Consider the following 23696-nt stretch of genomic DNA (forward strand, 5'->3'; position numbering starts at 1 on the left):
GCCTCCACTGCTTCATTGGGCAGAGAATTCCAGTTTCACCACTCCCTAGAAAAAGCAGTTCCTCCTCATCTCCGTCCTAAATCTACTCCCCCGATTCTTGAGACTATTTCCCCTAGTTCGATTCTCACCCTGCAGAGTAAACAACTTTCCTGTCTCTATCTTATCTACCCCTTTCATAACATTTCTAGAAGATCTCTCATTCTTCCGAATTTCAGTGTGGACAGTCCAAGCGACTCTTCTCATAGTCTAACCCCTCTCATCTCTGAAATCAACCTGGTGCACATCCTCTGCACCGCCTCCAAAGCCAGTATATCATTCCTCAAGTAAGGAGACCAGATTCTCCAGGTGTGGCCTCACTAATATTGCACTGTACAGCTGCGGCACAGTTAACAAATTTCACGGCATATGCCGGTGATATTAAACCTGATTCTGAACAACACACACAAAACGCCGGAGGTGAGGCAGCACTTGTGGAAATGAGAAGAAAAAAAACAGTCGACTTTCCTTCTTGCTCTGACCTCTCATCTTTTTTTTCCCCTCCAGTCATGATGAAGGGTCTCGGTCCGAAACGTCGACTGCTTATTCATTGCCATAGATAGATAGATACATGGAGCTTAGAAAAACAGAAGGCTTTAGGTAAGCCTAGTAATTTCTAAGGTAGAGATACGTTCAGCACAACTTTGTGGGCCGAAGGGCCTGTGTAGTGCTGTAGGTTTTCTGTTTCTATGGATGCTGCCTGACCTGCTGAGTTCCCCCAGCTTATTGTGTGCGTGTTTGCTCGGATTCCCAGCAGATTCCCTCGTGTTTCTGGTTCTGATGCTGTGTGTCTTTGTAGCTGCAGCGAATTAAGACAATGAACGACTTTTGACTAACCTCTCCATTCAAACATTTCTCTGAGGCATTCAAGGGCGCTAAGACAAACTTTGTGGTGTAGTTTGCGGCACCGGAGATCACGGCCCCCCACGGCAACAGGTATCCGAGCAACGCCGGGGTGCCGTCATCAGAAAGCGACGCCGTCGCACAAATAGGACCATGGCGCTGAGGAGACTTTCGGTCGGGGCGCTGACACTCCGGAGGTTACAGTCTGAAAGTTTCCAGCCTGCTCGGGCTTTGGCGACCTCAGCAGCGGCTCGGCGGCAGTGCGAAGCCCTGGTGTACCACAGGCACGGTGATCCAGTCGACGTTATCCAGTAAGGACCCGTCTATTTCAATGGTAATTCTGCAGCAAGCCGTTGGCTGGGAGCCCTCCTCAACACAGAGCCTACAACGTGTAGTGAACTGTTTTATTTGCAGTCTGCAGCGTAGTAAACTGAGCTGGTATAGAGTTGAGAGTTCATATTGGACCACTGGAAAATGATGCTGGTGAGTTAGTAATGGGGGACAAAGAAATGGCAGATGAACTTGTGGGTGCTTTGCATCAGTGGAAGACACTAGTAGTTTGCTAGAGGTCCATGAGTGTCAGGGAGCAAGAGCGAGTACCATTGTTATTCCAAGGGGAAAATGTGCCAGGCAAACTCAAAGGTCTTAAAAGTGGATAAGTTACCTGGACGAGATGGACTACATCCCAGAGTCCTGAGAGAGGTTGCTGAAGAGATACATTGAAGGATGCATTGGTCATGATCTTTCTAGAATCACTTGATTCTGGCACGATCCCGGAGACTGGTAGATTGCAAATGTCGCTCCACTCTTTAACAAGGGAGGAAGGCAAAAGAATAGGCCAGTTAGCTTAACCTCAGTGGTTGGAAAACTGTTGAAGTCTGTTATTAAGGATGAGGTTTCGGGGTACTTGGGGACTAATGATAAAGTAAGTCAAAGTCTTCATGGTTTTTGTAAAGGGAAATCTTGCCTGACAAATCTGTTAGAGTTCTTTGAGGTAGTAACAAGCAGGTGAGTGTGTCATTTACTTGGATTTTCAGAAAGCATTTGATAAGGTGCCTCAAAATAAAATCCTGTGGTGTTACAGGAAAGCTACTGGCATGGATAGAGGAATGGCTGATAGCCAGGAGGCAGCGAGTAGGAATAAAGGGGGCCTTTTCTGGTGGGCTGCCAGTGACTAATGGTGTTCATTGGGGGTCAGTACTGGGACCACTACTTTTCACATTGTTTGTCAATGATTTAGATAATGGAATTAATGGCTTTGTGGCAAAAAAAGTGGCAGATGAAATACAGTACAGTGTTGGGAAAGGTATGATAATGCACTTTGGTAAAAGGAACAATAGTGCAGACTATTATCTAAATGGGGAGAAGATTCAAACATCAGAGGTGCAGAGGATCTTGGGAATCCTCTTGCAAGACTCCCAGAAGGTTAAATTATAGGTTGAGTCTGTGGTAAAGAAGTCAAGTACAATGTTGGCATTTATTTCAAGGGGAGTAGAATATAAAAGCAAGGAGATATTGCTGAGGCTTTATAAGACACTAGTTAAGCCACACTTGAAGTACTGTCAACAGTTTTGGGCTCCATATCTTAGAAAGGATGTGTTGTCATTGGAGAGAGTCCAGAGGAGGTTCACAAGGATTATTTCAGGCATGGAGGGGTTTACATATGAGGAGTGTTTGGCAACTTTGGGCCTGTACTTGCTGGAATTTAGAAGAATATGGGATGGGGGGGGGGGGGGGATCTCATTGAAACCTACTGCATTTTGAAAGGATTAGATAGGGTGGTTGTGGAGAAGCTGTTTTCTGTGGTGGGGGTATCCAGAACTAGAGGGCACAGCCTCAAAATTGAGGGGCAACCTTTTAGAACAGAGGTAAGGACAATTTTTTTTTAACCAGAGAGTAGTGAATCTGTGGAATGCTCTGCCACGGACTGCGGTGGCCAAGTCTGTGAGTGTACTTAAGGTGGAAGCTGATAGATTCCTGATCAGACAGGGCATCGAAGGATAGGGCAAGAAGGTGTGTACGGGGTTGAATGGGATCTGGGATCAGCCATGATGGAATGGCGGAGCAGGCTTGATAGGCTGAATGGTCTAATTCTGCTTCTAAGTTTTATTGTCTAAACTTATTTTATTTGTAAACACTGGCTGGTGTAAGAAGAAAGAGAATGTATGAAGGCACCAACTAGGTCTCCACACTTCCACCTGTACCCTTGCACATTTGCTAGTTACTTGATTTTGATCAAAAGCATGCATAATAAGGAAAATAGCACCTGGGGGTTGGGGGGGGGGGGGGCTGGAATACTTGAAGTTAAAGTTGAAGACTTCATCAATACTGGGAAACAGACCAAAACAAGTTTTAGGTTATAGAGGGAGGGAGACAAAGAGGATATCTCTCACAGGGATCTGTGATGGAGCTGACTAATTTTACAACTTTCTGCAGCTACATAGTACTGTGGGGAGCATTCTGACTGGCTGCATCACCATCTGGTATGTGGGGTGGGGGGGAGGAGCACTACTGCATAAGATTGAAATAAGTTGCAGAAACTTGTAAAATTAGACAGCTCCTTCATGGGTACCAGCCTCTGTAGTATCCAAGATGTCTTCAAGGAGCGATGCCTCAGGAAGGTGGCATCCATCATTAAGGATCCCCACCACCCAGGACATGCCCTCTTTTCATTGTTACTGTTGAGAAGGAGGTAGAGATGCCTGAAGGTACACACTCAACGATTCAAGAATAGCTTCTTCCCCTCTGCCATCCAATTTCTAAATGGACATTGAACCCATGAACTCTACCTTACTACTTTTTTTTATCAGAATCCGATTTAATATCAACGGCATATGTTGTGAAATTTGTTAACTTTACAGCAGCAGTACAATGAAATACATGATAAATATAGCAAAAAATTCCATTAAGTGCGTGTGTGTGTATATATATATATAATCTATTAAATAGTTATGGTAATATGAGCAGTGCAAAAAAAAATTAAAAAAGTGATGAGGTAGTGTTCACGGATTCAATGTTCATTTAGAAATTGGACGGCAACGGGAAGAAGCTGTTCCTGAATCACTGAGTTTTATTTCTGCTTTTTCTGTTTTTTTTGCACTACTTATTTTAACTTTACTTGCTAGATATATTTATATTTAATGTAACTCAGTCTTTTCTATATATTTATTTATCATGTATTTCATTGTAGTGCTGCCATAAAGTTAACAAATTTTATGACATATGCCGGTGATATTAATTCTAACATAGAGCTTATTTCAATCCTGTGCAGTAGCCCTCTCCCCCCCCCCCCCATACCAAAAGGTGATGCAGCCAGTTTGAATGCTCTCCACGTTGCATCTGTAGAAATATTTGAATGATAAACCAAATCTCCTCGGTCCTAATGAAATATGGAGGGTCATTAAAGAGGGGGAGAAACATAACAAGGTGTATAATTTTTTTGTTTCTTTCTACAGACGTAGGTCTGGGGTTGTCCTTTCTGTGAAAAGAGAAGGAAAAATGCAGAGTCTGGTAATCTAGAATAAAAGTATTTCGAAGGTTGTGCAAAGGAAGAATGTTTCATGTCTGAAATCCTTTTGGTTTCAGAATCAGGATTATTACATTATACTTAGTGGCCACATGACTAGAAGCCTCCTAGAACTAGAGAACTAGAGAGAACTAGAAATTCTACAGCACTTTTGTATCCAGAGCCATGCCTGTCACGTGACAGCACTGCCCTGGTTGGAGGTCACACCACCTGCCAGTCAACATTTCATGCCTCCCAACTAATCAATGCACCCTTAACCATTGGCCACCTTAATTGGATTAACCCGTCTAGAACCAAACCGTTGCCCCCCCCCCCCCCCCCGGTGAATCACATGGGCTGGACCCTCCAGCCCCCTAACCTATAAAGGGTGCCACATGTGCTTGGCTCGCTCTCTTTTTGCCATCCTTGAGGGACCACCCTGCTTCACTCCAGGCTGAAGACTGCAGAACAGCGCTGGAGACACGTGGTAAGGTGTGCATTGAATAGGGCTGTGGGAGTGTTTATTGTTGTCCCTGTAGCAGAGAGCCGTGCCTGTCCTTAGTCAAGGGGTGTCGGGTATCGTAGTTACTTTTCCCTTGCTTGTATGTGTATCTGTACTCTGTCCTCACACCATTTTCCTGTGTTGTACTGCCGACCCGATTTTTCCCACGCTTGTCTATTCTAAACGCGTTTGTGCGACTATTGTAGCCACTTGTTTTGTTCCCAAGCTCTTCTCCCCTTGTAAATAAACTCCTTATTATTAAAACTTGTGTGTCCAGAGCCCTTGCCTTTGAGACCCAATGAATCTGTCTCATTTCCATCACCATAACTTTACAGGCCTTTCGGCCCACAATATTAACTACTCTAGAAATTGCCTAATATTTTTCTTATCCCTGATAAAGTGGCCACTGAGTGTATGTTGATGGCTTCCTGTTGCTGTAGCCCATTACTTAAGGGTTTGACATGTTGGGCATTCAGAAATGCTCTTCTGTCATATCGCTTGGTTATTTACTACTCTTACAAATGTTTTTGGGAATGTGGAGTGGGCACGGGAGTGACTCAGTGAATGTTAGCTTTAATTTTAAGTTATTTTCCACACCAACTAAGTGTTAACCCCAGTTTCTACGCATGGATACCAAAAGTATTTTTAGCATCTTAGGTAATTATCTATTTTATGATGTCTTCTTTAATCATTTCTAGCTCTTCCAGTGATTGTTATCCAAATTTTAAAAGTTACTCATTTATTTATTGAGATACGGAGTACTGCTGTCTGTAAGGAATTTGTACATTCCCCCTGTGACCGAGTGGGTTTCTGCCAGGTGCTCCGGTTTCCTCCCACAAAGATGTAGGTTAATTGGTCGTTGTAAATTGCTCCGTGATTAGACTAGGATCCCAACTGTACTTTTTTCCACAGTTGCTGCCTGGCCTGCTGAGTTCCTCCAGGTGTTGCTCGGATTTCCGGCGCCTGCGGATTTCCTCTTGTTTGAGGCGAGGATTAAGTTGGGGGATTGCTGGGTAGTGCAGCTTGAAGAGCGAGAAGGTCCTACTGCATGCTGTATCACAGGAAACTCACACGGTCACGGGATAGAACATACAAACTCCTTACAGGCGGTGGCAGGAACTGAAGCTGGCTGGCCTGTGCTGTAAAGCGTTGTGCTAAGCACTACACTACCCTGCAGTCCCAGTAACTAACTTGGTTCTACACCCACTATACTAACTTGGTTTAATATAGGGAGTGTTTAAAAGATTTTATATATTCTCTCCCCCTTCCCGGCTATGTCTATGATAAAGAGTACAGTCAATGTTTCGGGCCGAGGCCCTTCATCAGGACTGAATTAAGATCTTTTAAAAGATTAAATTATTTGTACTCAGGCAATTGAAGTGTTATTTGAAATCATTCCACAAACATACACAGCGGAAAACGGAACAGTAATAAAAGACGAAATATTGATTTTTGATGTCACAATTTCACTTTAGTATCTCCAAGAGCATGAATGATGTAAGCAATTGGCATTGATTACACCAACAGACACAACGTTTCTGCTCCTGTTGTTTCATGGGTGTTTGCAAAATGCTGATTTTAATCTTGGATTTGAAAAAAAAAGTTAAACATATCTGAGCTAGTCTTCATAATCGAACAGTGTTTAACAAATTTGCAAAATTATGAAAACTAGCTGAGATTTAAATTTGTACAAGGAGCCCAGAAATAATTGCAAATATCAAACTAACGCCTTCATTAGTATTCTCTGATCAGAAAGTGATCATTTAAATGTAATTTGGTGTAGGTGCCATGTATCTATTTTCCTGTCTGTGTATTTTGTGTGGGCGTTTATTATGGGTAGTTTTCTCACTTTGGGGCGTGGTGAAGACTGTAGTTATGTATTCATGCTGTCTTAAGTCAGCTTTAGTCTAGGTAGAACCAGAGAGGCTGGGGGAATAATTAATTTCTCTATTATGCTTTATGCTAATTGGAATGCTTAAGTATGCTTAAATACTCTTAACTATGCTTAGACCGCTTATTTTAGTTTCGTGAGTTTTTTTTATCGTTACAAGATTGTTAATCTTTGCTGGTTTCTTAGTAAAGGATCGAATGCACTTTCGTCAACTTAGAACTTTGAACTTGGTTATTTGTGCAGCTCATCATACAGTGTCAACCCTCGTGCTTAGTCTTGGACTGGTTTTGCTTGTTTTTAAGTAATCTCTCTCGCTGTCTGGTGGTTGGTGCCAGAACAAGGTTTATTCAACACAGATTTGGACTTTATTTCAGGCTTATGATGTGTTCTAGTTCTGGTCGCTCTTATTTGTTACTATTTTGGCAATTATTTTTTAATTAGACGGCCTGCAGATAATGAACTATATTAAAATAAGGCTTTTGATTTTGTGTTTTAAGTTCTGTGTTTTCACTCGACATTTTTGGTTCCCTTTTGTGCTTTCTTTTTTTTACATGTGAGAGGGTTTGATGTTTTTCTTTGAAGGGATTGATTCCATGGTTCTCCTTCGTTTTCTGACTGTAGGGAAGACGGCTCTCGAGGTTGTATACTGCATGCATACTTCGATAATAAATGTACTTAGAACAGCTACAGCTGGTATTACTATGGGTTGAAAAAGCAGATGTTCATAACTACTTCAAGATGGATGCCCAAACATAGGACATCTTTGAGAATGCACACCACTGAAGCTTTCATGGATAAGCTTTCATAACCTTGGGATCTAATATTTGTACTTACAAATCACTAAATTTGCAGGCACTCCTTGCAGTGTTAATGGTTTCGATGTTACATGCATTCACAGATCTGCCTTTCCAAATGTCGCTCAGCTCAGAATATAAAAATGGTAAAGCAATTTCTCTGCTCACAGCTCCTGGTCAACCTAAAGAACTATATCAGAAATGTTTGTAATCGTGGAGGTAGTTTGGGAAGTATTGACTTTTGGGAACTCTGTGACAGAATATAATTGTGCACCATGGATCAGGTGTGAGAAAAATCATAATGTATAGAATCAATGATGTCTTCTGCTTTGTTTTGCAGGAACATCGCATTGTATAAAATCTTCCTTCACAACAGACTTGGGGTAATGGGCTTAGGTTTAGGGGGAAAGGTTTGAAAGGGTCCTGTGGGAAAACTTTTCATGCAGAGCTTCATGAGGTTATGAAATAAGCTGCCAGAGGAAGTGGTCGTGCTGGATGTTAAGAGGGCAAGAAAAGGATATGAGAAGGATCTGGCAGGCAAAGACCTGCAAAATCTTAAGCATTTCTCTAGGTGTATTAAGAGCAAAAGAGTGGCTAGGGAGAGAATGTCCCCTTAAAGATCAGCATGGCCATATATGTGTAGAACCAAAGGAAATGAGTGAGATGTTTAATGAATATTTTTCTTCAGTTTTTACTGATAGAATGATAGAAATGAAGGAAATGGGGAAAGTGAGTGGTGTTACCTTGGATACGGATTAGCAGTCAGGTGTTATTAGAGGACAGATCCCTGGGGTCTGACCCAGTGCATTCTCAGCCCTTGTGAGAAGTTAGAGAAGAAATTTGGAGAGATTTTTGCTTCATCTCTGGCCACAGGTGAGATTTTGTAAGACTGGGTATGCCTAATTTGGTACCGTTGCTCAAAAAGAAAATAAAGGCAAGTCAGGAAAATGCAGGCCCATGAATCTGACGTGGGTGGTGGGTAAATTGCTGGAAAGGGATACTGAGGGGCAGGATCTGCCAACATTTGGAGAGACGGGGTTCTGATTTGAGATAGTCAGCATGGCTTTGTGCATGGGAAATTGTGTCTGACAAACTTCTTGGCTCAAGAGGGTAGATCAGACTAGGGCAGTGGATGTTGTCTCTTTGGACTTCAGCAAGGCCTTTGACATGGTCCCTCACGGCAGGATAGTCTGGAAGGCTAGGTCACACAGGATCCAGGGAGAGACAGCAGATAGGATTCACAATTGGCTCGATGGTAGGAAGCAGAGGCTGATGGTTGAGTATTATTTTTCACACTGGAGACCTGTGTCTAGTGGTGTGCCACAGGGAACAAGGGTAAGACCTTTGTTTGTAAGTTATATAAACAATTTGGATGTGATCGCACAAGGAATAGTTATTAAAGTTGTGGATGATATTAAAATAGTTAGTTTCAAATGACATTCATTATCAAAGAATGTATAAATTATACAAACTTGAGATTTGTGTGCTTACAGGCAGCATGAACAAGAAACCCAAAAAAAACAAAGACCAACACCCAATGCGCAAAGAAGGTGGTTGGGGGGTGGGGGGAACACAAATCATGTAAACAATAGGAGCAAGCAAGAACGTTCCAAACAAAAATGAGTCTTGGATCTGCAGCTCGGAGTAGGCCCACAGCCTCGGTATCGGTTCAGCAAATTAGCGGGTACAGATCATAGCAGCTGGGGGCAGTCTTCGTAGTGTCAGGGGCACCGAGAGAGGAATGAACGTTGCAGGAGAGCAAGCGAAATTGGCTCTCACCTCTGATCCCGACACCCTGCTGTAGATGCTGGATTACAGGGGGGCCTTTGATCAGCTGGGTATGTGGGCTAAGGGTTGGCAAATGGCTTTCAATCAAGTAGAGTAGGACTTATCTAATGAAAGGTAGATGGAGAGTAATGGAGAGTGTTATGCAATGGAGGACCCAAGGAGTGCAAGCGAAAGTAATGTCACAGGTACTTAGAGTGGTAAAAAAGGCATTTGGCTCATTGGCTTTCATCAACCAGGCCACTGAGTAAACAATTTGGAAAGTTATGTTGCAGTTAATTAAGATGTTAGATAGGCCACACTTGGAGTATGTGTTAGCAAACAGGAGGAAATCTGCAGATGCTGGAAATTCAAACAACAACACACACAAAATGCTGCCTGGCCTGCTGTGTTCCACCAGCATTTTGTGTGTGTTGTTGCTTGGAGTATGTGTGCAGCTTTGGTCACCTTGCTATGCAAATGATGTTATTAAACAGAATGAGTGCAGGAAAAATACTACCAGGACATTGCCAGGACTTGAGGGACCTGAGATACAAGAAGAAGACTGGGACTTAATTCCATGCAATGTAGGTGATTGGGGTGTGACCTGATAGAGGTACACACTACCATGAGGGTTAAGGCACATTGTTTTATTGCCTAGGGAAGGTATGCTAAAACCAGAGGGCAAGGGTTTGAGGTCAGAGGTGAGACATTTTGAAGGGACATCAAGGGTAGCTTCATTAAAATGGCAGCGCATATAAGGAATGAGCTGTCAGAAATGGTGGTTGAGGCAGGAAATTGCCAATATTTAAAAGCCATCTAGTTAACTACATGAACAGGAGAAGTTTGGGAATCTGCAGGCCACACACAGGTAGATGAGACTAACACTGGACAACACAATTGGGTTGAGTTGAAAACTTCAAAGTTTAAAGTGCATTTATTGTCAAAGTATGTACATGTTATACACCCTTCAGATTCGTCTCCTTACATGCAGCCATAAAGCAAAGAAACCCATAAGAACCCATTTAAAAAAATCCACTGTGTAGAGGAAAAAAAGCAAATCATGCTTTCAATAAATGCAAGCAAATAGCATTCAGAACTGAAGTCCATCAAAGCGAGTCCGTCCACAGACCCTCAGTTCAGTGAACGTCGTGGAGCAGCAGGCTGAACAGGCCCATCCCTCCCCTAGTGTCCCGACATCCTGAACCTTTTCAGTCTGACCCGGTGCTTAAATCATCGTCTAAGCATTGGGTTCAGTTGTCGCAAAGTGCTCTGGGACCTGGACCCAGGCACGTTGATTCAGTCTGTATCCAACCTTTCCAGTTTGGCCCGGTGCTTAAATCATTGTCCAAACATCTGGTTCGATAGTTGCATTAAATGGCCTGTTTCCACGTTGGATGTCTCTATGACTATATAATTCATGTAAATAATGTGGTAATCTTCAAAATGTGGTCAGGAAAATTCTTGTTTATTTGAACTAAAATGATAGAATTTGCATGTTTTACAGATATAAAGAGCACATAACCATTACTAATTGTACACTATACTGTTTTGCTGATTAGTCTTCAAGTCTTCATGTTCCATTTGGCTAAAGATGGTGCCAAGTTGCGATCTCCATTGAGGTCACTGCTCAGTTTTAGTTTTTTGGGTTTGTAGGGACAGTTTTGGGGACACAGGAGAGTTAGGACTTGTGATTTGGGTTTTAGGAACAGGGATGTGGGGATATTAGAGGACTAAAATCTTACGTCTCTGCTCTGTGTTCGAACGTCAGCGACGCAAACGTGGGACATCTGCAAACTGGGCCAGGATGTCCAGCCGACAGACTAGCGTAGATAAGTTGTCAAGGAGTTATCGGCAAGCTTTGGAGTCTGGGTACCAAGTGAGCCAGAGATGTGACATCCTATATCCTCCTGGGTTTGTAAATCATTGTGATCGGAGTTTGGGGGCTGGTATGCAGTGATTGGCGGCGTTCCTGGGTCACTGCTAAGGATCAAGGCTCTGGAGTTGAATCGGAAGTCTGGAAGTCGAGGCCCACTGGTCGAATTCCCAGGTCTGTGAACCTCTGCGAAGGCCCAATGTCTGCATGTCCATGCCCAAGTCTGAATTCTGGTCCGTTGGACTGAAAAATATGGACTGTCTTGGGATTAGAGATCTGTGTACGAGTGTAGGTGTGAAGGAGCAATGGGGCTTGTTTTGCTGTTTTGTTGCTTGTTGTGTTCTGGTTTCGAACACCAAGCATTGTGACCTTGCTATATTGGCACTGGAATCTGTGGCGACACTCGTTTCCCCGGCCCCCCAGTATGCGCTTCGACGTGTTGGTTGACAGTAGAAATAATGCAGTTCCCTGCATGTTTTGATGTACCTGTGATAAATAATTTTGCATCTTAATATCATAAGAAATTAGATTCTGCAAACGTGTATCTTCTTTTTGCCTGACATGTTAATATTTCCTTAGACAAATTAGGGGCTTCAGTGGTTTAATATTTTTACAATTAAGTGTTTTGTTCTTACATTGCAGGCTCGAGAGAATCAACCTTTCTCAGCCTGGTGATAATGATGTACGAATCAAAATGTTAGCAGCGCCCATTAATCCATCGGACATTAACATGATGCAAGGTAATAAACTGTAATTTGTTTGAGTCGTAGAGTTATACAGAACAGAAATTGTCCTTCCAGCTCACAGTCATCCATGCTAGCAATATCTATCTGAGCTAATTCCATTGGCCTGCCTTTGGCCCATATCCCTTTAAAGCTTTTATAACCTGTCTAATTGTCTTTAACGTGTTATAATTACACTGGCCTCTATCCCTTTATCTGACAACATTTGGAAAATGGAATCCTAATCAGTCCCCGTTATTGACATGACCATCCCCTTCTCTCCATAAATAAATAGACACTATCTGAGTAATACACACACTGTACTTGAGGAACTCAGCAGGTCAGGCAGCATCTATGGATGGGAATAAATGGTCAATGTTTAGGGCCTAGACCCTTCATCAGGACTGGGAAGAAGGCAGAGTAAGAAGGAGGAAGGAGTACAAGGTGATAGGTGGAACTGGGAGAGGGAAAGGGAAGGGGGTGAAGAGCTGGGAAGTTGATTGGTGGAAGAGATAAAGGGCTAGAGAAGGGGGAATCTGATAGAAGTAGGACAGAAAACCATGGAAGAAAGAGAGGTAGGAGGAGCACCAGAGGGAGGTGATGGCCAGGTAAGAAGGATATACAGAAGGCCACACCGGGAACACCAGATACAGTAGATACCCCCCCCCCCCCCCCCGCAAAGTCTCACAGGTGAAGTGACACTATCACACACCAGACTCAAACCCAGATCTTGAGTGTTGTGTGGCAATAGCCATGTCATTCTACAGTGCAGAAATTTTTGGAACTTCCCCACCCGCCGTGGAATGGTTTATGATTCTGTTGAGAGCAGATTCACTAAGCAAGAGGTCCACGGACCCCAGGTTGGGAACAGGCTAGAGACTGTGATGAATCTTCTTTGCACCATATCATATTTCATCTAAAAGCAGAGACTGAATAAGGTGGGTTGGTTTTATCGTGGAGTGGTGCAGGCTGATAAGTTAACTAATGGAGGTATACAAAATTATTAGGGGCAGAAATAAGTAGGTTGTTGGATAAGTTGTCCAGTTTGGCACAGTTGTGGACTATTTTGTTATATGGAATTATAATTAGACTGATTAATTTACTAACACAAGAAAATCTGCAGATGCACTACACACAAAATGCTGGAGGAACTCAGCATGTCAGGCGGCATCTATGGAAAAGAGTAGACAGTCAACGTTTCAGATCAAGACCCTTCTTCAGGACTGAAAAGCAGAGGGGGAGACATTAGAATAAAAAGGTGGGGGGAGAAGAAGGAGGATAGCTAGAAGGTGAAAGTTGAAGCCAGGGGGAGCTTAGAAAGATAAAGGGCTGGAGAAGAAGGAATCTGACAGGAGAGGAGAGTGGACCATAGGCAAAAGGAAAGGAGAGGGGGCCCAGGGGACCTGATAGGCAGGTGAGAAGCGGTAAGAGGCCAGAATGGGGAATAGAAAAAGGGGATTTTTTTTCTCACTAGAAAGAGAAATCAATATTCATGCTATCAGGTTAGAGGCTATCCAGACGGAATATAAGGTGTGGCTCCCCCATCCTGAGGGAGGCCTCATCTTGGCACAAGAGGAGGCCATGGATTGACATGTCGGAATGGGAATTAAATGCTTAATTTGCTTGTGGGTAGGTGAGTTTGATTATCATAGCGATGGTGTGTTGTCAATGTTTGAAAAGTTAAATTGCAATATTTTAAATCCCACTGTCTTCAACAATAAGAAGTAAATATCCATTCAATTCAAGTGTAATCGTCATTCAACCATGCATGAATACTCATGAATACATCCCAGAGAGACAGTATTACTCTGGGGCCAAGGTACAGAACACAATACCAACAGTCACACACAGCACAAACACACATAGCATTGACAAGATAGCAAGCACGTATTGGTATCACAGCCACGCAATAATAAGAGTCCAAACTTGAGCCGTCAACCTACAGTTGACCACAATAGAGCTTGTCTTCTGCCGAGTGAACACTGGGGGCCAGCTCCAACTCCAGCCTGGATGCACTGGCTCCGACGCCTCTCTCCTGGTGTTGTAAACAGGTGACACCGTGGCTTGAGGCCTAGTCTTGGCATATACAATATAGAAGGACATGTAGGATATCATTAACTACAACCAAAATATAGATACTGTATACATACATATTATTTGAAAAATATTCTACATAGTTCCCTCACATTTTATATTTTTGCAGGTACCTATGCTATTCTTCCTGATCTTCCAGCTGTCGGAGGCAATGAGGGTGTAGGACAAGTTCTAGAGACAGGCAGTAAAGTGACTAACCTGAAGCCAGGAGACTGGGTGATACCATCTGACACAGGGCTAGGTAAGTCTGTATATTTCATCCGCTTTGATTCAAAGATGAAATGAGCACCAGATTCTAATGGTATTCTGCCCTACAAAGGACTGTGAGAGCTGCTGAGGGTATCATAGGGGTCTTCTTACCACCCATTGGGGACATTTATCAAGAGTACTGTGTACACAGGACTCTTAGTATTATTAAGGATCCCACCCATCCATCCAGCATCCTCTTTGACTTTCTACCATCAGGCAGGAGACTACAATGCATTAAGAACAAGAATGGTCAGGATGGGGAACAAGTTCTTCCCTCAGGCCATTAGACTGCTGAACTCCCTGCTGCATTGCATTCACACTGTAACCGATCTCAACATTACATCCTGCTTTTTTTTTTGTGTCCCAGAGCCTCGGCAACTACTTTTTTTTTCAAATGATTGTCTTGGAGGAAAGATTCTGCGAGTGTTCCCCCAAGTCCTTCTCACAGCGCAGTGTTTTTCTTTACGAGGCCGAGTTACAAGCTCGACACTCAGGCCTGGCACGGATGGAAAGCGTGTCCGGGAGTGGCCTGACTGGATTCGAACTTGGGAACTTTCGCTCCAGAGTCCAGCGCTGATGTCACTGCACCACCAGCTGGCTCTTTTATATTCTGGTCCTCTAAAATAAATGTTAACATCACATTTTCCTTCCTTACCACAGACTCAAACTGATAAGAGGCATAGATAGTGTACAGCCAGCATCTTTGTCTCACTGTGGAAGACACTAGCAGTATGCCAGGAGTTGCAGGTGTCATAGGGAAGTGTGTGATGTTGTCGGTACTAGAGAGAAGATTCTTGGGAAACAAAGTCCTGAATCACATGGACAAGGTGGTGTACACCCCAGGGATCTGAAAAAGGTGGCTGAAGAGATTGTGGAGGCACTAGTAATGATCTTTCTTTAATGTTTAATTAATTAGTAATGATTAATGTTAAATTAATTAGTAATGATCTTTCTAGAATCACTGGATTCAGAATGACTAGAAAATTACAAATGTCACTCCACTCCAAGAAGGGAGAGAGGCAGAAGAAAGGAAACTCTAGGCCAGTTATTCTGACCTCAGTGATTGGGAAAATGTTAGAGTTGAGCATCAAGGATGAGGTCTTGAGGTATTTGGAGGTATATCATAAAATAGGCTGTAGTCAGCATGGTTTCCTTAAGAGGAAATCTTGCCTGACAAATCTGTTGGAATTCTTTGAAGAAATAACAAGCAGGATAGACAAACAAGAATTGGTTGATGTTATGTACTTGATTTTTCAGAAGGCCTTTGACAAGGTGACACACATAAGGCTGCTTAGCAAGCATGAGCCCGAGGTATTTCAGGGAAGATTCTAGCATGTATAAAGCAGTGGCTGATTGGCAGGAGGCAAAGAGTGGGAATAAAGGGAGCTGTTTCTGGTTGGCTGCCAGTGTCTTCTGGTGCTTCACAGGGGTATGAGTTGGGACCAATTCATTTTACATTATACATCAATGATTAGGGTGATGGAATTGATGGCTTTGTTGCAAAGTTTGCAGATGATATGAAGATAGGTGGGGGGGGGCAGGTAGTTTTGAGGAAGTAGAGAGGCTACAGAAGGACTTGGGTAGAGGTAGGTAGGCCTCTGTTAGTCTCGATAGACCATGGAATTGTGCCTTGGAAAGTTTCCCTAACCACTTGGCCACACGCCAACTCAGAAGACAGATTAGGAGAATGGGCAAGAAATGGCAGATGGAATACAGTGTTGGGAAGTGTATGGTTATGCACTTCGGTAGTAGAAATGTAAGGGTAAACTATTTTCTAAACAGGGAGAAAATAACTGAGGTGGAAAGCGACTTGGGAGTCCTTGTGCAGGATTCCCTAAAGGTTAATTTGCAGTTTGAATCTGGTGAGGAAAAAAAATGCGATGTTAGCATTGAATACAAGAGGGCTAGAATATAAAAGCAAAGATGCAATGTTGAGACTTTATAAAGTACAGGTGAGGCCTCACTTGGAGTATTGAGAGGCGAGGAAGTTAATATAGGCAGAGAAAATTGATGATATGGAAAAAAATTGGGAAGGAGTATTAAAACAAACAGAAGGGCGTCAATGGTTATGTAAAAAGGAAGATGGTAGCTAGAGTATATGTGGGACCACTTGCAAGTGAGACTTGGGAATTAATAATGGAAGATAAGGAATTGGCAGATAAATTATTATTCTGTATTGTTTCTCATGACCTGGGGTCCTTGGGTTCTTTCAACATCAGATGCCTTCGTCCAGGTGACCCAGCCAGGGTTGATCAGACCCTGACTTGTGTCCCAGCAGCAGCAGCATTAGTCCACGGGTCACACCTCTTGATCCATAGCCATCTGGAAGTTCACTCAGCAGCCTCTGTGACGGTCTTGATATCTCTTCCTTGCAGCCCCGGTAATTTAGTGAGCAGCCAGCAAAACCTCTACACCCCACCTCTAGAGGCTCACATTGTGCCTGTCTCTAGCACTGCTCTACCAGTTGCTGGCATTTGGCTTTCCAACACTCAAATGCCTCCTCAATCCAGTCATCCCAAGGCACTGTCAGTTCTACCATGACCACTTACTTTGAGATTTCTGACAGAATGACCCGGTCAGGCCTCGGGGATGAAATAGAACAGTATGGTAGAACTTGTAATAATCACTATTGCAAGGGGCATGGTATTCGGAAAATTGATGGCTCTAAGGGCAGATGGTTGGTTGCTCCCATTGCCCTGCTCCAGCATCTTTAAAGTAAGCTGCTACAGAGATAGTGGAGCTATTGGTTAAAGTCTTTCTCCAATCAAATAACTCTGGGGTTTTTTTTGAAGAAAACCCAGTCTTCCAATCCATGCTTGTAACCAGCAGATTAGGAACTCCTACAAGTTCATACATAAGCAATGAAGATACAAGAGACTGCACGTGCTGAAATCAAGCCATAGACAAAGTATTGGAGAAACTCCAACAAATTTCATTTTATACACGCAAGCTATACGTCATCCAAGAACGCTGGTTAGAAACTCTGGCTTAAAATATCCAAATATTTTTGTAGATTATTTACAATGAACACAAATTGTAATCAAAGAATAAATCTTCACTAGACATGGAGGGTCACCCATGCTAAACAGGTCAAAGGATAGAGGTCAGACTAAGAGTGGTCCACCGGTCCTCCAGCTTTGGGGGTTCAGCTCAGGGCTAGCAACACTGACTGGTCAAACAAAGTTGTTACAGAAACAGCAATGAAGAAACCTTCAATATCTGTGTGTGGCTGCGTGGACAGAGATGCATGACCTTCATTGCTGCCCTAAAAGCCTGCAGTATAACAGGCAGTAAGTCAATAGAGATGGATTACATGGATAGAAAGAATGTTCATGGGAAATTATATTTGGTATTCAATTGTAGCTAATATATTCTCTGTTAAATTGTTAGTTTTCTTGATAGCTTTGTTTTAGAGACTTTCGATATTATTTTAACAGGAACCTGGAGGATGGAAGCAGTTGGCAATATGAATGCTTTTATTAAAGTTCCAAATACCGTACCTCTTCCATGCGCAGCAACTTTGAGTGTCAATCCATGTACTGCGTACAGAATGCTGTGCGACTTTGAATCTTTGAAGCCTGGTGCGTATCCCTGTTCAATTTTAAACCACTGGTGAATCTACTGATATCTGATTGCCAAAACGGTTTACTTTAAAACATGAGAAAATCTGCAGGTGCTGGAAATCCAGAGCAACGCTCACAAAATGCTGGAGGAGCTCAGCAGGTCAGGCAGCATCTATGGAAAAGGGTAAACCATCCTGAGGAAGAGTTTCGGCCTGAAACATGGACTGTGCTCTTTTCCGTAGATGCTGCCTGGCCGGCTGAGTTCCTCCAGCATGTTGTGTGTGTTGTTTTAAAAGTAGTGTAAGAAGTAATGGGGGACAAATGTCCTAAAAGTAGGACATTTTAGTGGAAAGAATTCTGAAAGCCCTAAATTATGGTGCTGCCAAATCTTTGGTGTCTTCATATTGGGCTTTTTCTTGAGTAGCGGTAATGGACAAAATGGTGGTTATATTTGACCTGATTCTGACAAAAAGAATATACATTTACATGTTAAGAATTAAAATCTAAAATTATTGATTGGAAAAGATCTGAATCATTCTGTTGTTTTACAGGTGACTCTGTGATACAGAATGCAGCCAACAGTGGGGTGGGCCAAGCTGTAATTCAGATAGCCAAAGCTATGGGATTAAAGACCATTAATGTTATCAGAGATAGGTAAGTACTTGGTAAATCTGATGCTCATGAAAGAACTGAATTAATTGAATCAAATAAAAATGTAATCAGCAAGAACAGTCAATGTACTGCCATCTCACTAAGTTAGCCCCAAGCATTTCTATAACATTGAGTCCTGATTTTTGTATTTGTAAGAATCCTTGCATTGGAGACAGTTTCTGTTTACCCCCCCCCCCCCCCCGCCCCCACCTCCAAAGTCCATTCATGTATCTGTGCCACTGCACATGGAGAACATTTAATTTTATTCCTGCGATATCTTCTGGTATTAAAATGGCAAAGCTGAAGGCCAATGGCAACTTACTGGTGGTCCCCAAAGCATGAAATACAACTAAATTATTCTGTAAGTGAATACTGCGAGTAATGAAGAGGTGTGCGAAGGCGCGGCTGTGAGACGAGGGTGAAAGCATGCGGGTGAGAGATGAAGTCAAGGCATGTTCAAGTAGGAGTCGTTGGAGCAAGGTGGAGGCATATTTGAGATGGAGTTGGAGCGGAAGTGTGGCGGATTCGTGGGCCCATCCACCTAAACCAGGAGTGAGATTTGATCAATCTAAGCACCGGGCCAATTTGGAAAGAGGGGGTGGTGTAACTCTGTTAGTGAAAAAAGAAATAAAAACATTAGGAAAAAGGTGACATGGGGTCAGAAAGTGTTGTATCTTTATGGATAGAGCTAAGAAACTGCAAGGGTAAAAAGACCCTAATGGGAGTTGTATACAGACCCCCAAACAGTAGTAAGGATGTGGTCTACAAATTATAATGGGAAATAGAAAATGCAGTATTACAATGCTCAATATGCAGGTAGATTGGTAAAATCAGGTTAATTCTAGGAGGGGGAGTTTCTTGAGTGCCTACTAGATGGCTTTTTAGAGCAGCTAGTGGTTGATTCCAGTAGGGTATCAGCTACGCTGGATTGGGTATTGTGCAATGAACCAGAATTGATTAGAGAGCTTAAGGTAGAAGAATCCATAGAGGCAAGAGATCATAATATGATCGAATTTACCCTGAAATTTGAGAAGGAGAAGCTAAAGTCAGGTGCATCAGTATTATAGTGTATAGGAAATTACAGAGGCATGTGAAAGGAGTTGGCCACTAATGACATGGCAGAGCAGCAATGGCTGGAATTTCTGAAAGCCATTCAGAAGGGGCAGGATATATACAAGTCAAAGCCAACAGAAAGCAACTAAAAAGTCATTGAGAAGGTAAAGATGGAATACAAAAGTTAGCTGTTCAATAATATTAAAGAGGATACCAAAAGTTTCTTCAGATACATAAAATGTAAAAGAGAGGTGAGAGCAGATATCGGACTGCTGGAAAACAATGCTGAAGAGGTAGTAATGGGGGGGGACAAGGAAATGGTGGATGAACTGAATAAATATTTTGCATCAGTCTTCACTGTGGAAGACACTAGCAGTATGGTAGAAGATCCAGGTGTCAGAGGTCATGAAGTGTGTGAAGTTACCATTATTAGGGAGAAGGTCCTTGGGGAAACTGAAAGGTCTGAAGGTAGATAAGTCACCTGGACCAGATGGTGTACACCTCAGCGTTCTGAAAGAAGTGGCTGAAGAGATTGTGGAGGCTTTAGTAATGACCTTTCAAGAATTGCGAGATTCTAGAATGCTTCCAAAAGACCGGAAAATTGTTAATGTCACTCCAAGAAGGGAGAGAGGCAGAAGAAAGGAAACAATACACCAGTTAGTCTGACCTCAGTGGTTGGGAAGATGTTGGAGATGATTATCAAGGATAAGGTCTCGGGATACTTGGAGGCACACAATAAAATAGGCTGTAGTCAGCATGGTTTCCTTGAGGGAAAATCTTGCCTGACAAATCTGTTGGAGTTCTTTGAAGAAACAACAAGTAGGATTGGCAAAGGAGAATTGGTTGATGTTATGTACTTGGATTTTCAGAAGGCATTTGACAAGGTGGTACACAATAGGCTGCTATCAAGCTACGAGCCCATGGTATTTCAGGAAAGATTCTAGCATGTATAAAACAGTGGCTGATTGGCAGGAGGCAATGAATGGCAATAGAGGGAGCCGTTTCTGGTTGGCTGTCATTGACTAGTGGTGTTCCACAGGGGTCTGAGTTGGTATCGATTCTTTTTACTTTGCATGTTAATGAATTGGATGATGGGATTGATGACATTGTTTCAAAAATTGAAGATGATATGATGATAGGTGGGGGGCAGGTAGTTTTGAGGAAGTAGAGAAGCTACAGGAGGACTTTGATTAGGAGAATGGGCAAAGAAATAGATGGAATACAGTGTTGGGAAGTGTATGGTCTTGCACATTGGTAGAAGAAATGAAAAGGTTGACTATTTTCTAAATGGAGAGAAAATACAAACAAAACTGAGGTGCAAAGGGACTTGGGAGTCCTTGTGCAAGATTCCCTAAAGATTAAATTACAGGTTGAGTCTGTGGTAAGGAAGGCAAATGCAATGTTAGCATTCATTTTAAGAGGACTAGAATATAAAAGGAAGGATGTAATGTTGAGACTTTATAATATAAACACTGGTGAGGCCTCACTTGGAGTATTGTGTGAAGTTTTGGTCCCTTCAAAAGGAAATGCTGAAATTGGTGAGGGTTCGGAAGAGGTTCACAGAAGTGATTCCAGGATTGAAGGCTTGTCATATGAAGAGCATTTGATGGCTCTGGGCCTGTATTCACTGGAATTCAGAATAATGAGGGGTGACCTCATTGAAACCTGTCGAATAACGAAAGGCCTTGATGAAGAGGATGTTTCCTATGGTGGGAGAGTCTTAATTCTAGAGGGCACAGCCTCAGAAGAGAGGGATTTCCTTTTAGAACGGAGATGAGCAATTTCTCTAGCCAGAGAGTGGTGAATGTGTAGAATTCTTTGCCACAGGCAGCTGTGGAGGCCAAGTCTTTATGCGTATTTAAGGCAGAGGTTGATAGATTCTTGATTGGTCAGGGCATGAAGGGATACGAGGAGAAGGCAGGAGATTGGGGCTGAAAGGAAAATTGGATTAGCCATGATGAAATGGAGCAGATTTGATAGCCAAATGGCCTAATTCTGCTCCTTTATCTTATGATCTTATAATGAATGTACTTTAAACTCATCCCTGCATTTTCTACCCTCAACGTTTCAAGTAAAAACTCTTGTAGGATTTGAATAACTTTCATTGTGGTATTCTTATTTAGCAATTGGCTATCAGCACTCCAAATTACATTCCAATTTGAATTTATCTTTGTTTCTTTAGTTATTGTATCCTTTATGGCTTCATCAAAGTCACCTTATTTCAAGGGTTCTCAACCTGAGGTCCATAGACCACCGTTTATTGGTGAGGCTCCATGGCATTAAAAAAAGTTTGGAAATCCCTGCCTTATTTCAAAGTTGAAATGTCTCCGGTTTCTGCAATTCTTACTTTTACTCTTGTGGTTTCTTTCTGTATCACTGCTGAGTCTTGAATCTACCATGTGTGTTTCATAGGCAGGAAACTGACATTGTACTCAAGTTGTTTGTAATATAGCTGATTTTATGCTGCATACCTTTCAAAGGTTGTATTTTCTTTTGGTGATTGGGAAGTGCTCCAAGCGGTCAGTAATGCTTAATGCTTCCACCTTATTCTGCATAATTTAAATTTCATGAAAATTTCCAATGATTGCTTTTGGATTATTTTTGAAAATGCAGAAGTTCTGATCTGGTTAACCATATATCCACAGTGAATGAGATTTAGGAACAACATCATCCCCTCCACCATCAGTTTTCTGAATGGTCCATGAATCACACTATACATTTATTTTTAACCTCGTCACTTATTTTTGTAATTTATAGATGTTTATGTCTTTGTGTTCTCCTACTGACTGCCTCAAAGCAAGAAATTTCACATCATATCAGAACCAGTGAGAAATCTGATTCTGAAACATTTACAAACACTTTGATAATAAACTTACTTTGAACTTTGAATTATGTCTTTCCTAGCATCATTCACAGATTGTTAAGGAAACGTGAAACTCTAGAAACCCCCTATTAAAATAGAACCCCCTATTAAAACAAAGACTTGACTAAGCTGTACTATTTAAATAAACAAAAGAAATTCTGCAGATGCTGGAAATCCAAAGCAGTGCACACAAAGTGCTGGAGGACCCCAGCAGGTCATCTATGGAAATGAATAAGCAGTTGATGCTTCAGGCCGAGACCCTTCTTCAGGACGAGAAAGGAAGGGGGAAGATGCCAGAATATCGTTGTGATATGTTGCTCTATGACCTCCTCTTGGGCCAAGATGAGGCTACCCTCATAATGTAGTTAACTGGATCAGCAAATTTGTGGGATGACACCAAGATTAGGGGTGTATTGTTCAGTGAGGAAGACAATCAGAGGTATCTGGACCAGCTGCAAAAAATGGGCTGAAAAATGGCAGATGGAACTTAATGCATTCAAATGCTTGGTGTTTCACTTCAGAAGGACCAACCAGGGTAGGTCTTACACAGTGGATGATAGGACACTGAGGAGTGTGGTAGAACAAAGGGATCTGGGAATACAGTTCCATAATTCATTGAAAAGGCAGCACAGGTTAGATAGGGCCGTAAAGAAAGCTTTTATCTCATTGGCCTTCATAAGTCGAAGTATTGAGTACAGGAGTCAAGATGTTATGTTGAAATTGTATAAGATGTTGGTGAGGTCTAATTTGGAGTGTTCTGTGCTATTTTAGTCACCTAACTTCAGGATAGTTATAAATAAGGTTGAAAGTGTACAGAGAAGTTCTGTGTGAGTACTTCTGCGGACTCTTTGTCCTGTTGGGGTGGTCTTTCATTGATTCTGTAATGTTTCCTGTACTTACTGTGAGAAAATTAAATCACAGGGTTGTATATGGTGACATATAAGTATGTACTTTGATAATAAATTTACTTTGAACTTTGGTGTAGAACCTAAGTCTTCTGTATCTTTGCCTTGTGGTAGTAGTGAGAAGAGATCATGGCCTGGATATCCTTAATGATGGACGCTGCTTCCTTGTGGCAGCACTCTTTGTAAATGTGCTCCATGGCGTGGACGGCTTTTTCTGTTCTGGTCTGGGCTGTATCCACCACCTTCTGAAGGCTTTTGCATTCCTGGACATTGGTGTTTCCATACCAGGCTGTGATGTAGCCAGTTAGGATGCTCTCCATTGTGCACCTATAGAGGTTTGTCAAAGTTTTAGATGACATGCTGAATCTACACCAACTTTTAAAGT

General features: G+C 42.3%; 1 protein-coding gene and 1 long non-coding RNA gene across 5 annotated transcripts in view; one reads left to right on the plus strand and one right to left on the minus strand.

Moving 5' to 3' along the window:
• The first annotated feature begins 996 nt into the window (after window positions 1-996).
• The window catches only part of mecr (mitochondrial trans-2-enoyl-CoA reductase), a 46311-nt gene continuing 23611 nt past the window's right edge, over window positions 997-23696 (plus strand). For 2 of the 4 annotated variants that reach the window (XM_059949298.1, XM_059949299.1), the window contains exons 1-5: window positions 999-1190; window positions 11854-11951; window positions 14137-14268; window positions 17714-17857; window positions 18391-18493. In XM_059949298.1, the coding sequence (XP_059805281.1) occupies window positions 1033-1190; window positions 11854-11951; window positions 14137-14268; window positions 17714-17857; window positions 18391-18493 (635 nt within the window). In that variant the 5' untranslated portion in view covers window positions 999-1032. Of the gene's footprint in view, window positions 1214-11853; window positions 11952-14136; window positions 14269-17713; window positions 17858-18390; window positions 18494-23696 lie in introns of all 4 variants that reach the window. The other 2 variants (XM_059949300.1, XM_059949301.1) reach the window with 2 other exon arrangements.
• Window positions 10328-23696, minus strand: part of LOC132380477 (uncharacterized) — a 47171-nt gene continuing 33802 nt past the window's right edge. The window contains exons 5-6 of the long non-coding RNA XR_009507783.1: window positions 13877-14009; window positions 10328-11697 (exon numbers count right to left, since the gene is read on the minus strand). This is a non-coding gene — a long non-coding RNA (uncharacterized LOC132380477). The remainder of the gene's footprint in view (window positions 11698-13876; window positions 14010-23696) is intronic.

The sequence above is a fragment of the Hypanus sabinus genome, chromosome 24 (genome assembly GCF_030144855.1).
Source record: "Hypanus sabinus isolate sHypSab1 chromosome 24, sHypSab1.hap1, whole genome shotgun sequence".
Taxonomy (NCBI): Eukaryota; Metazoa; Chordata; class Chondrichthyes; order Myliobatiformes; family Dasyatidae; genus Hypanus; species Hypanus sabinus.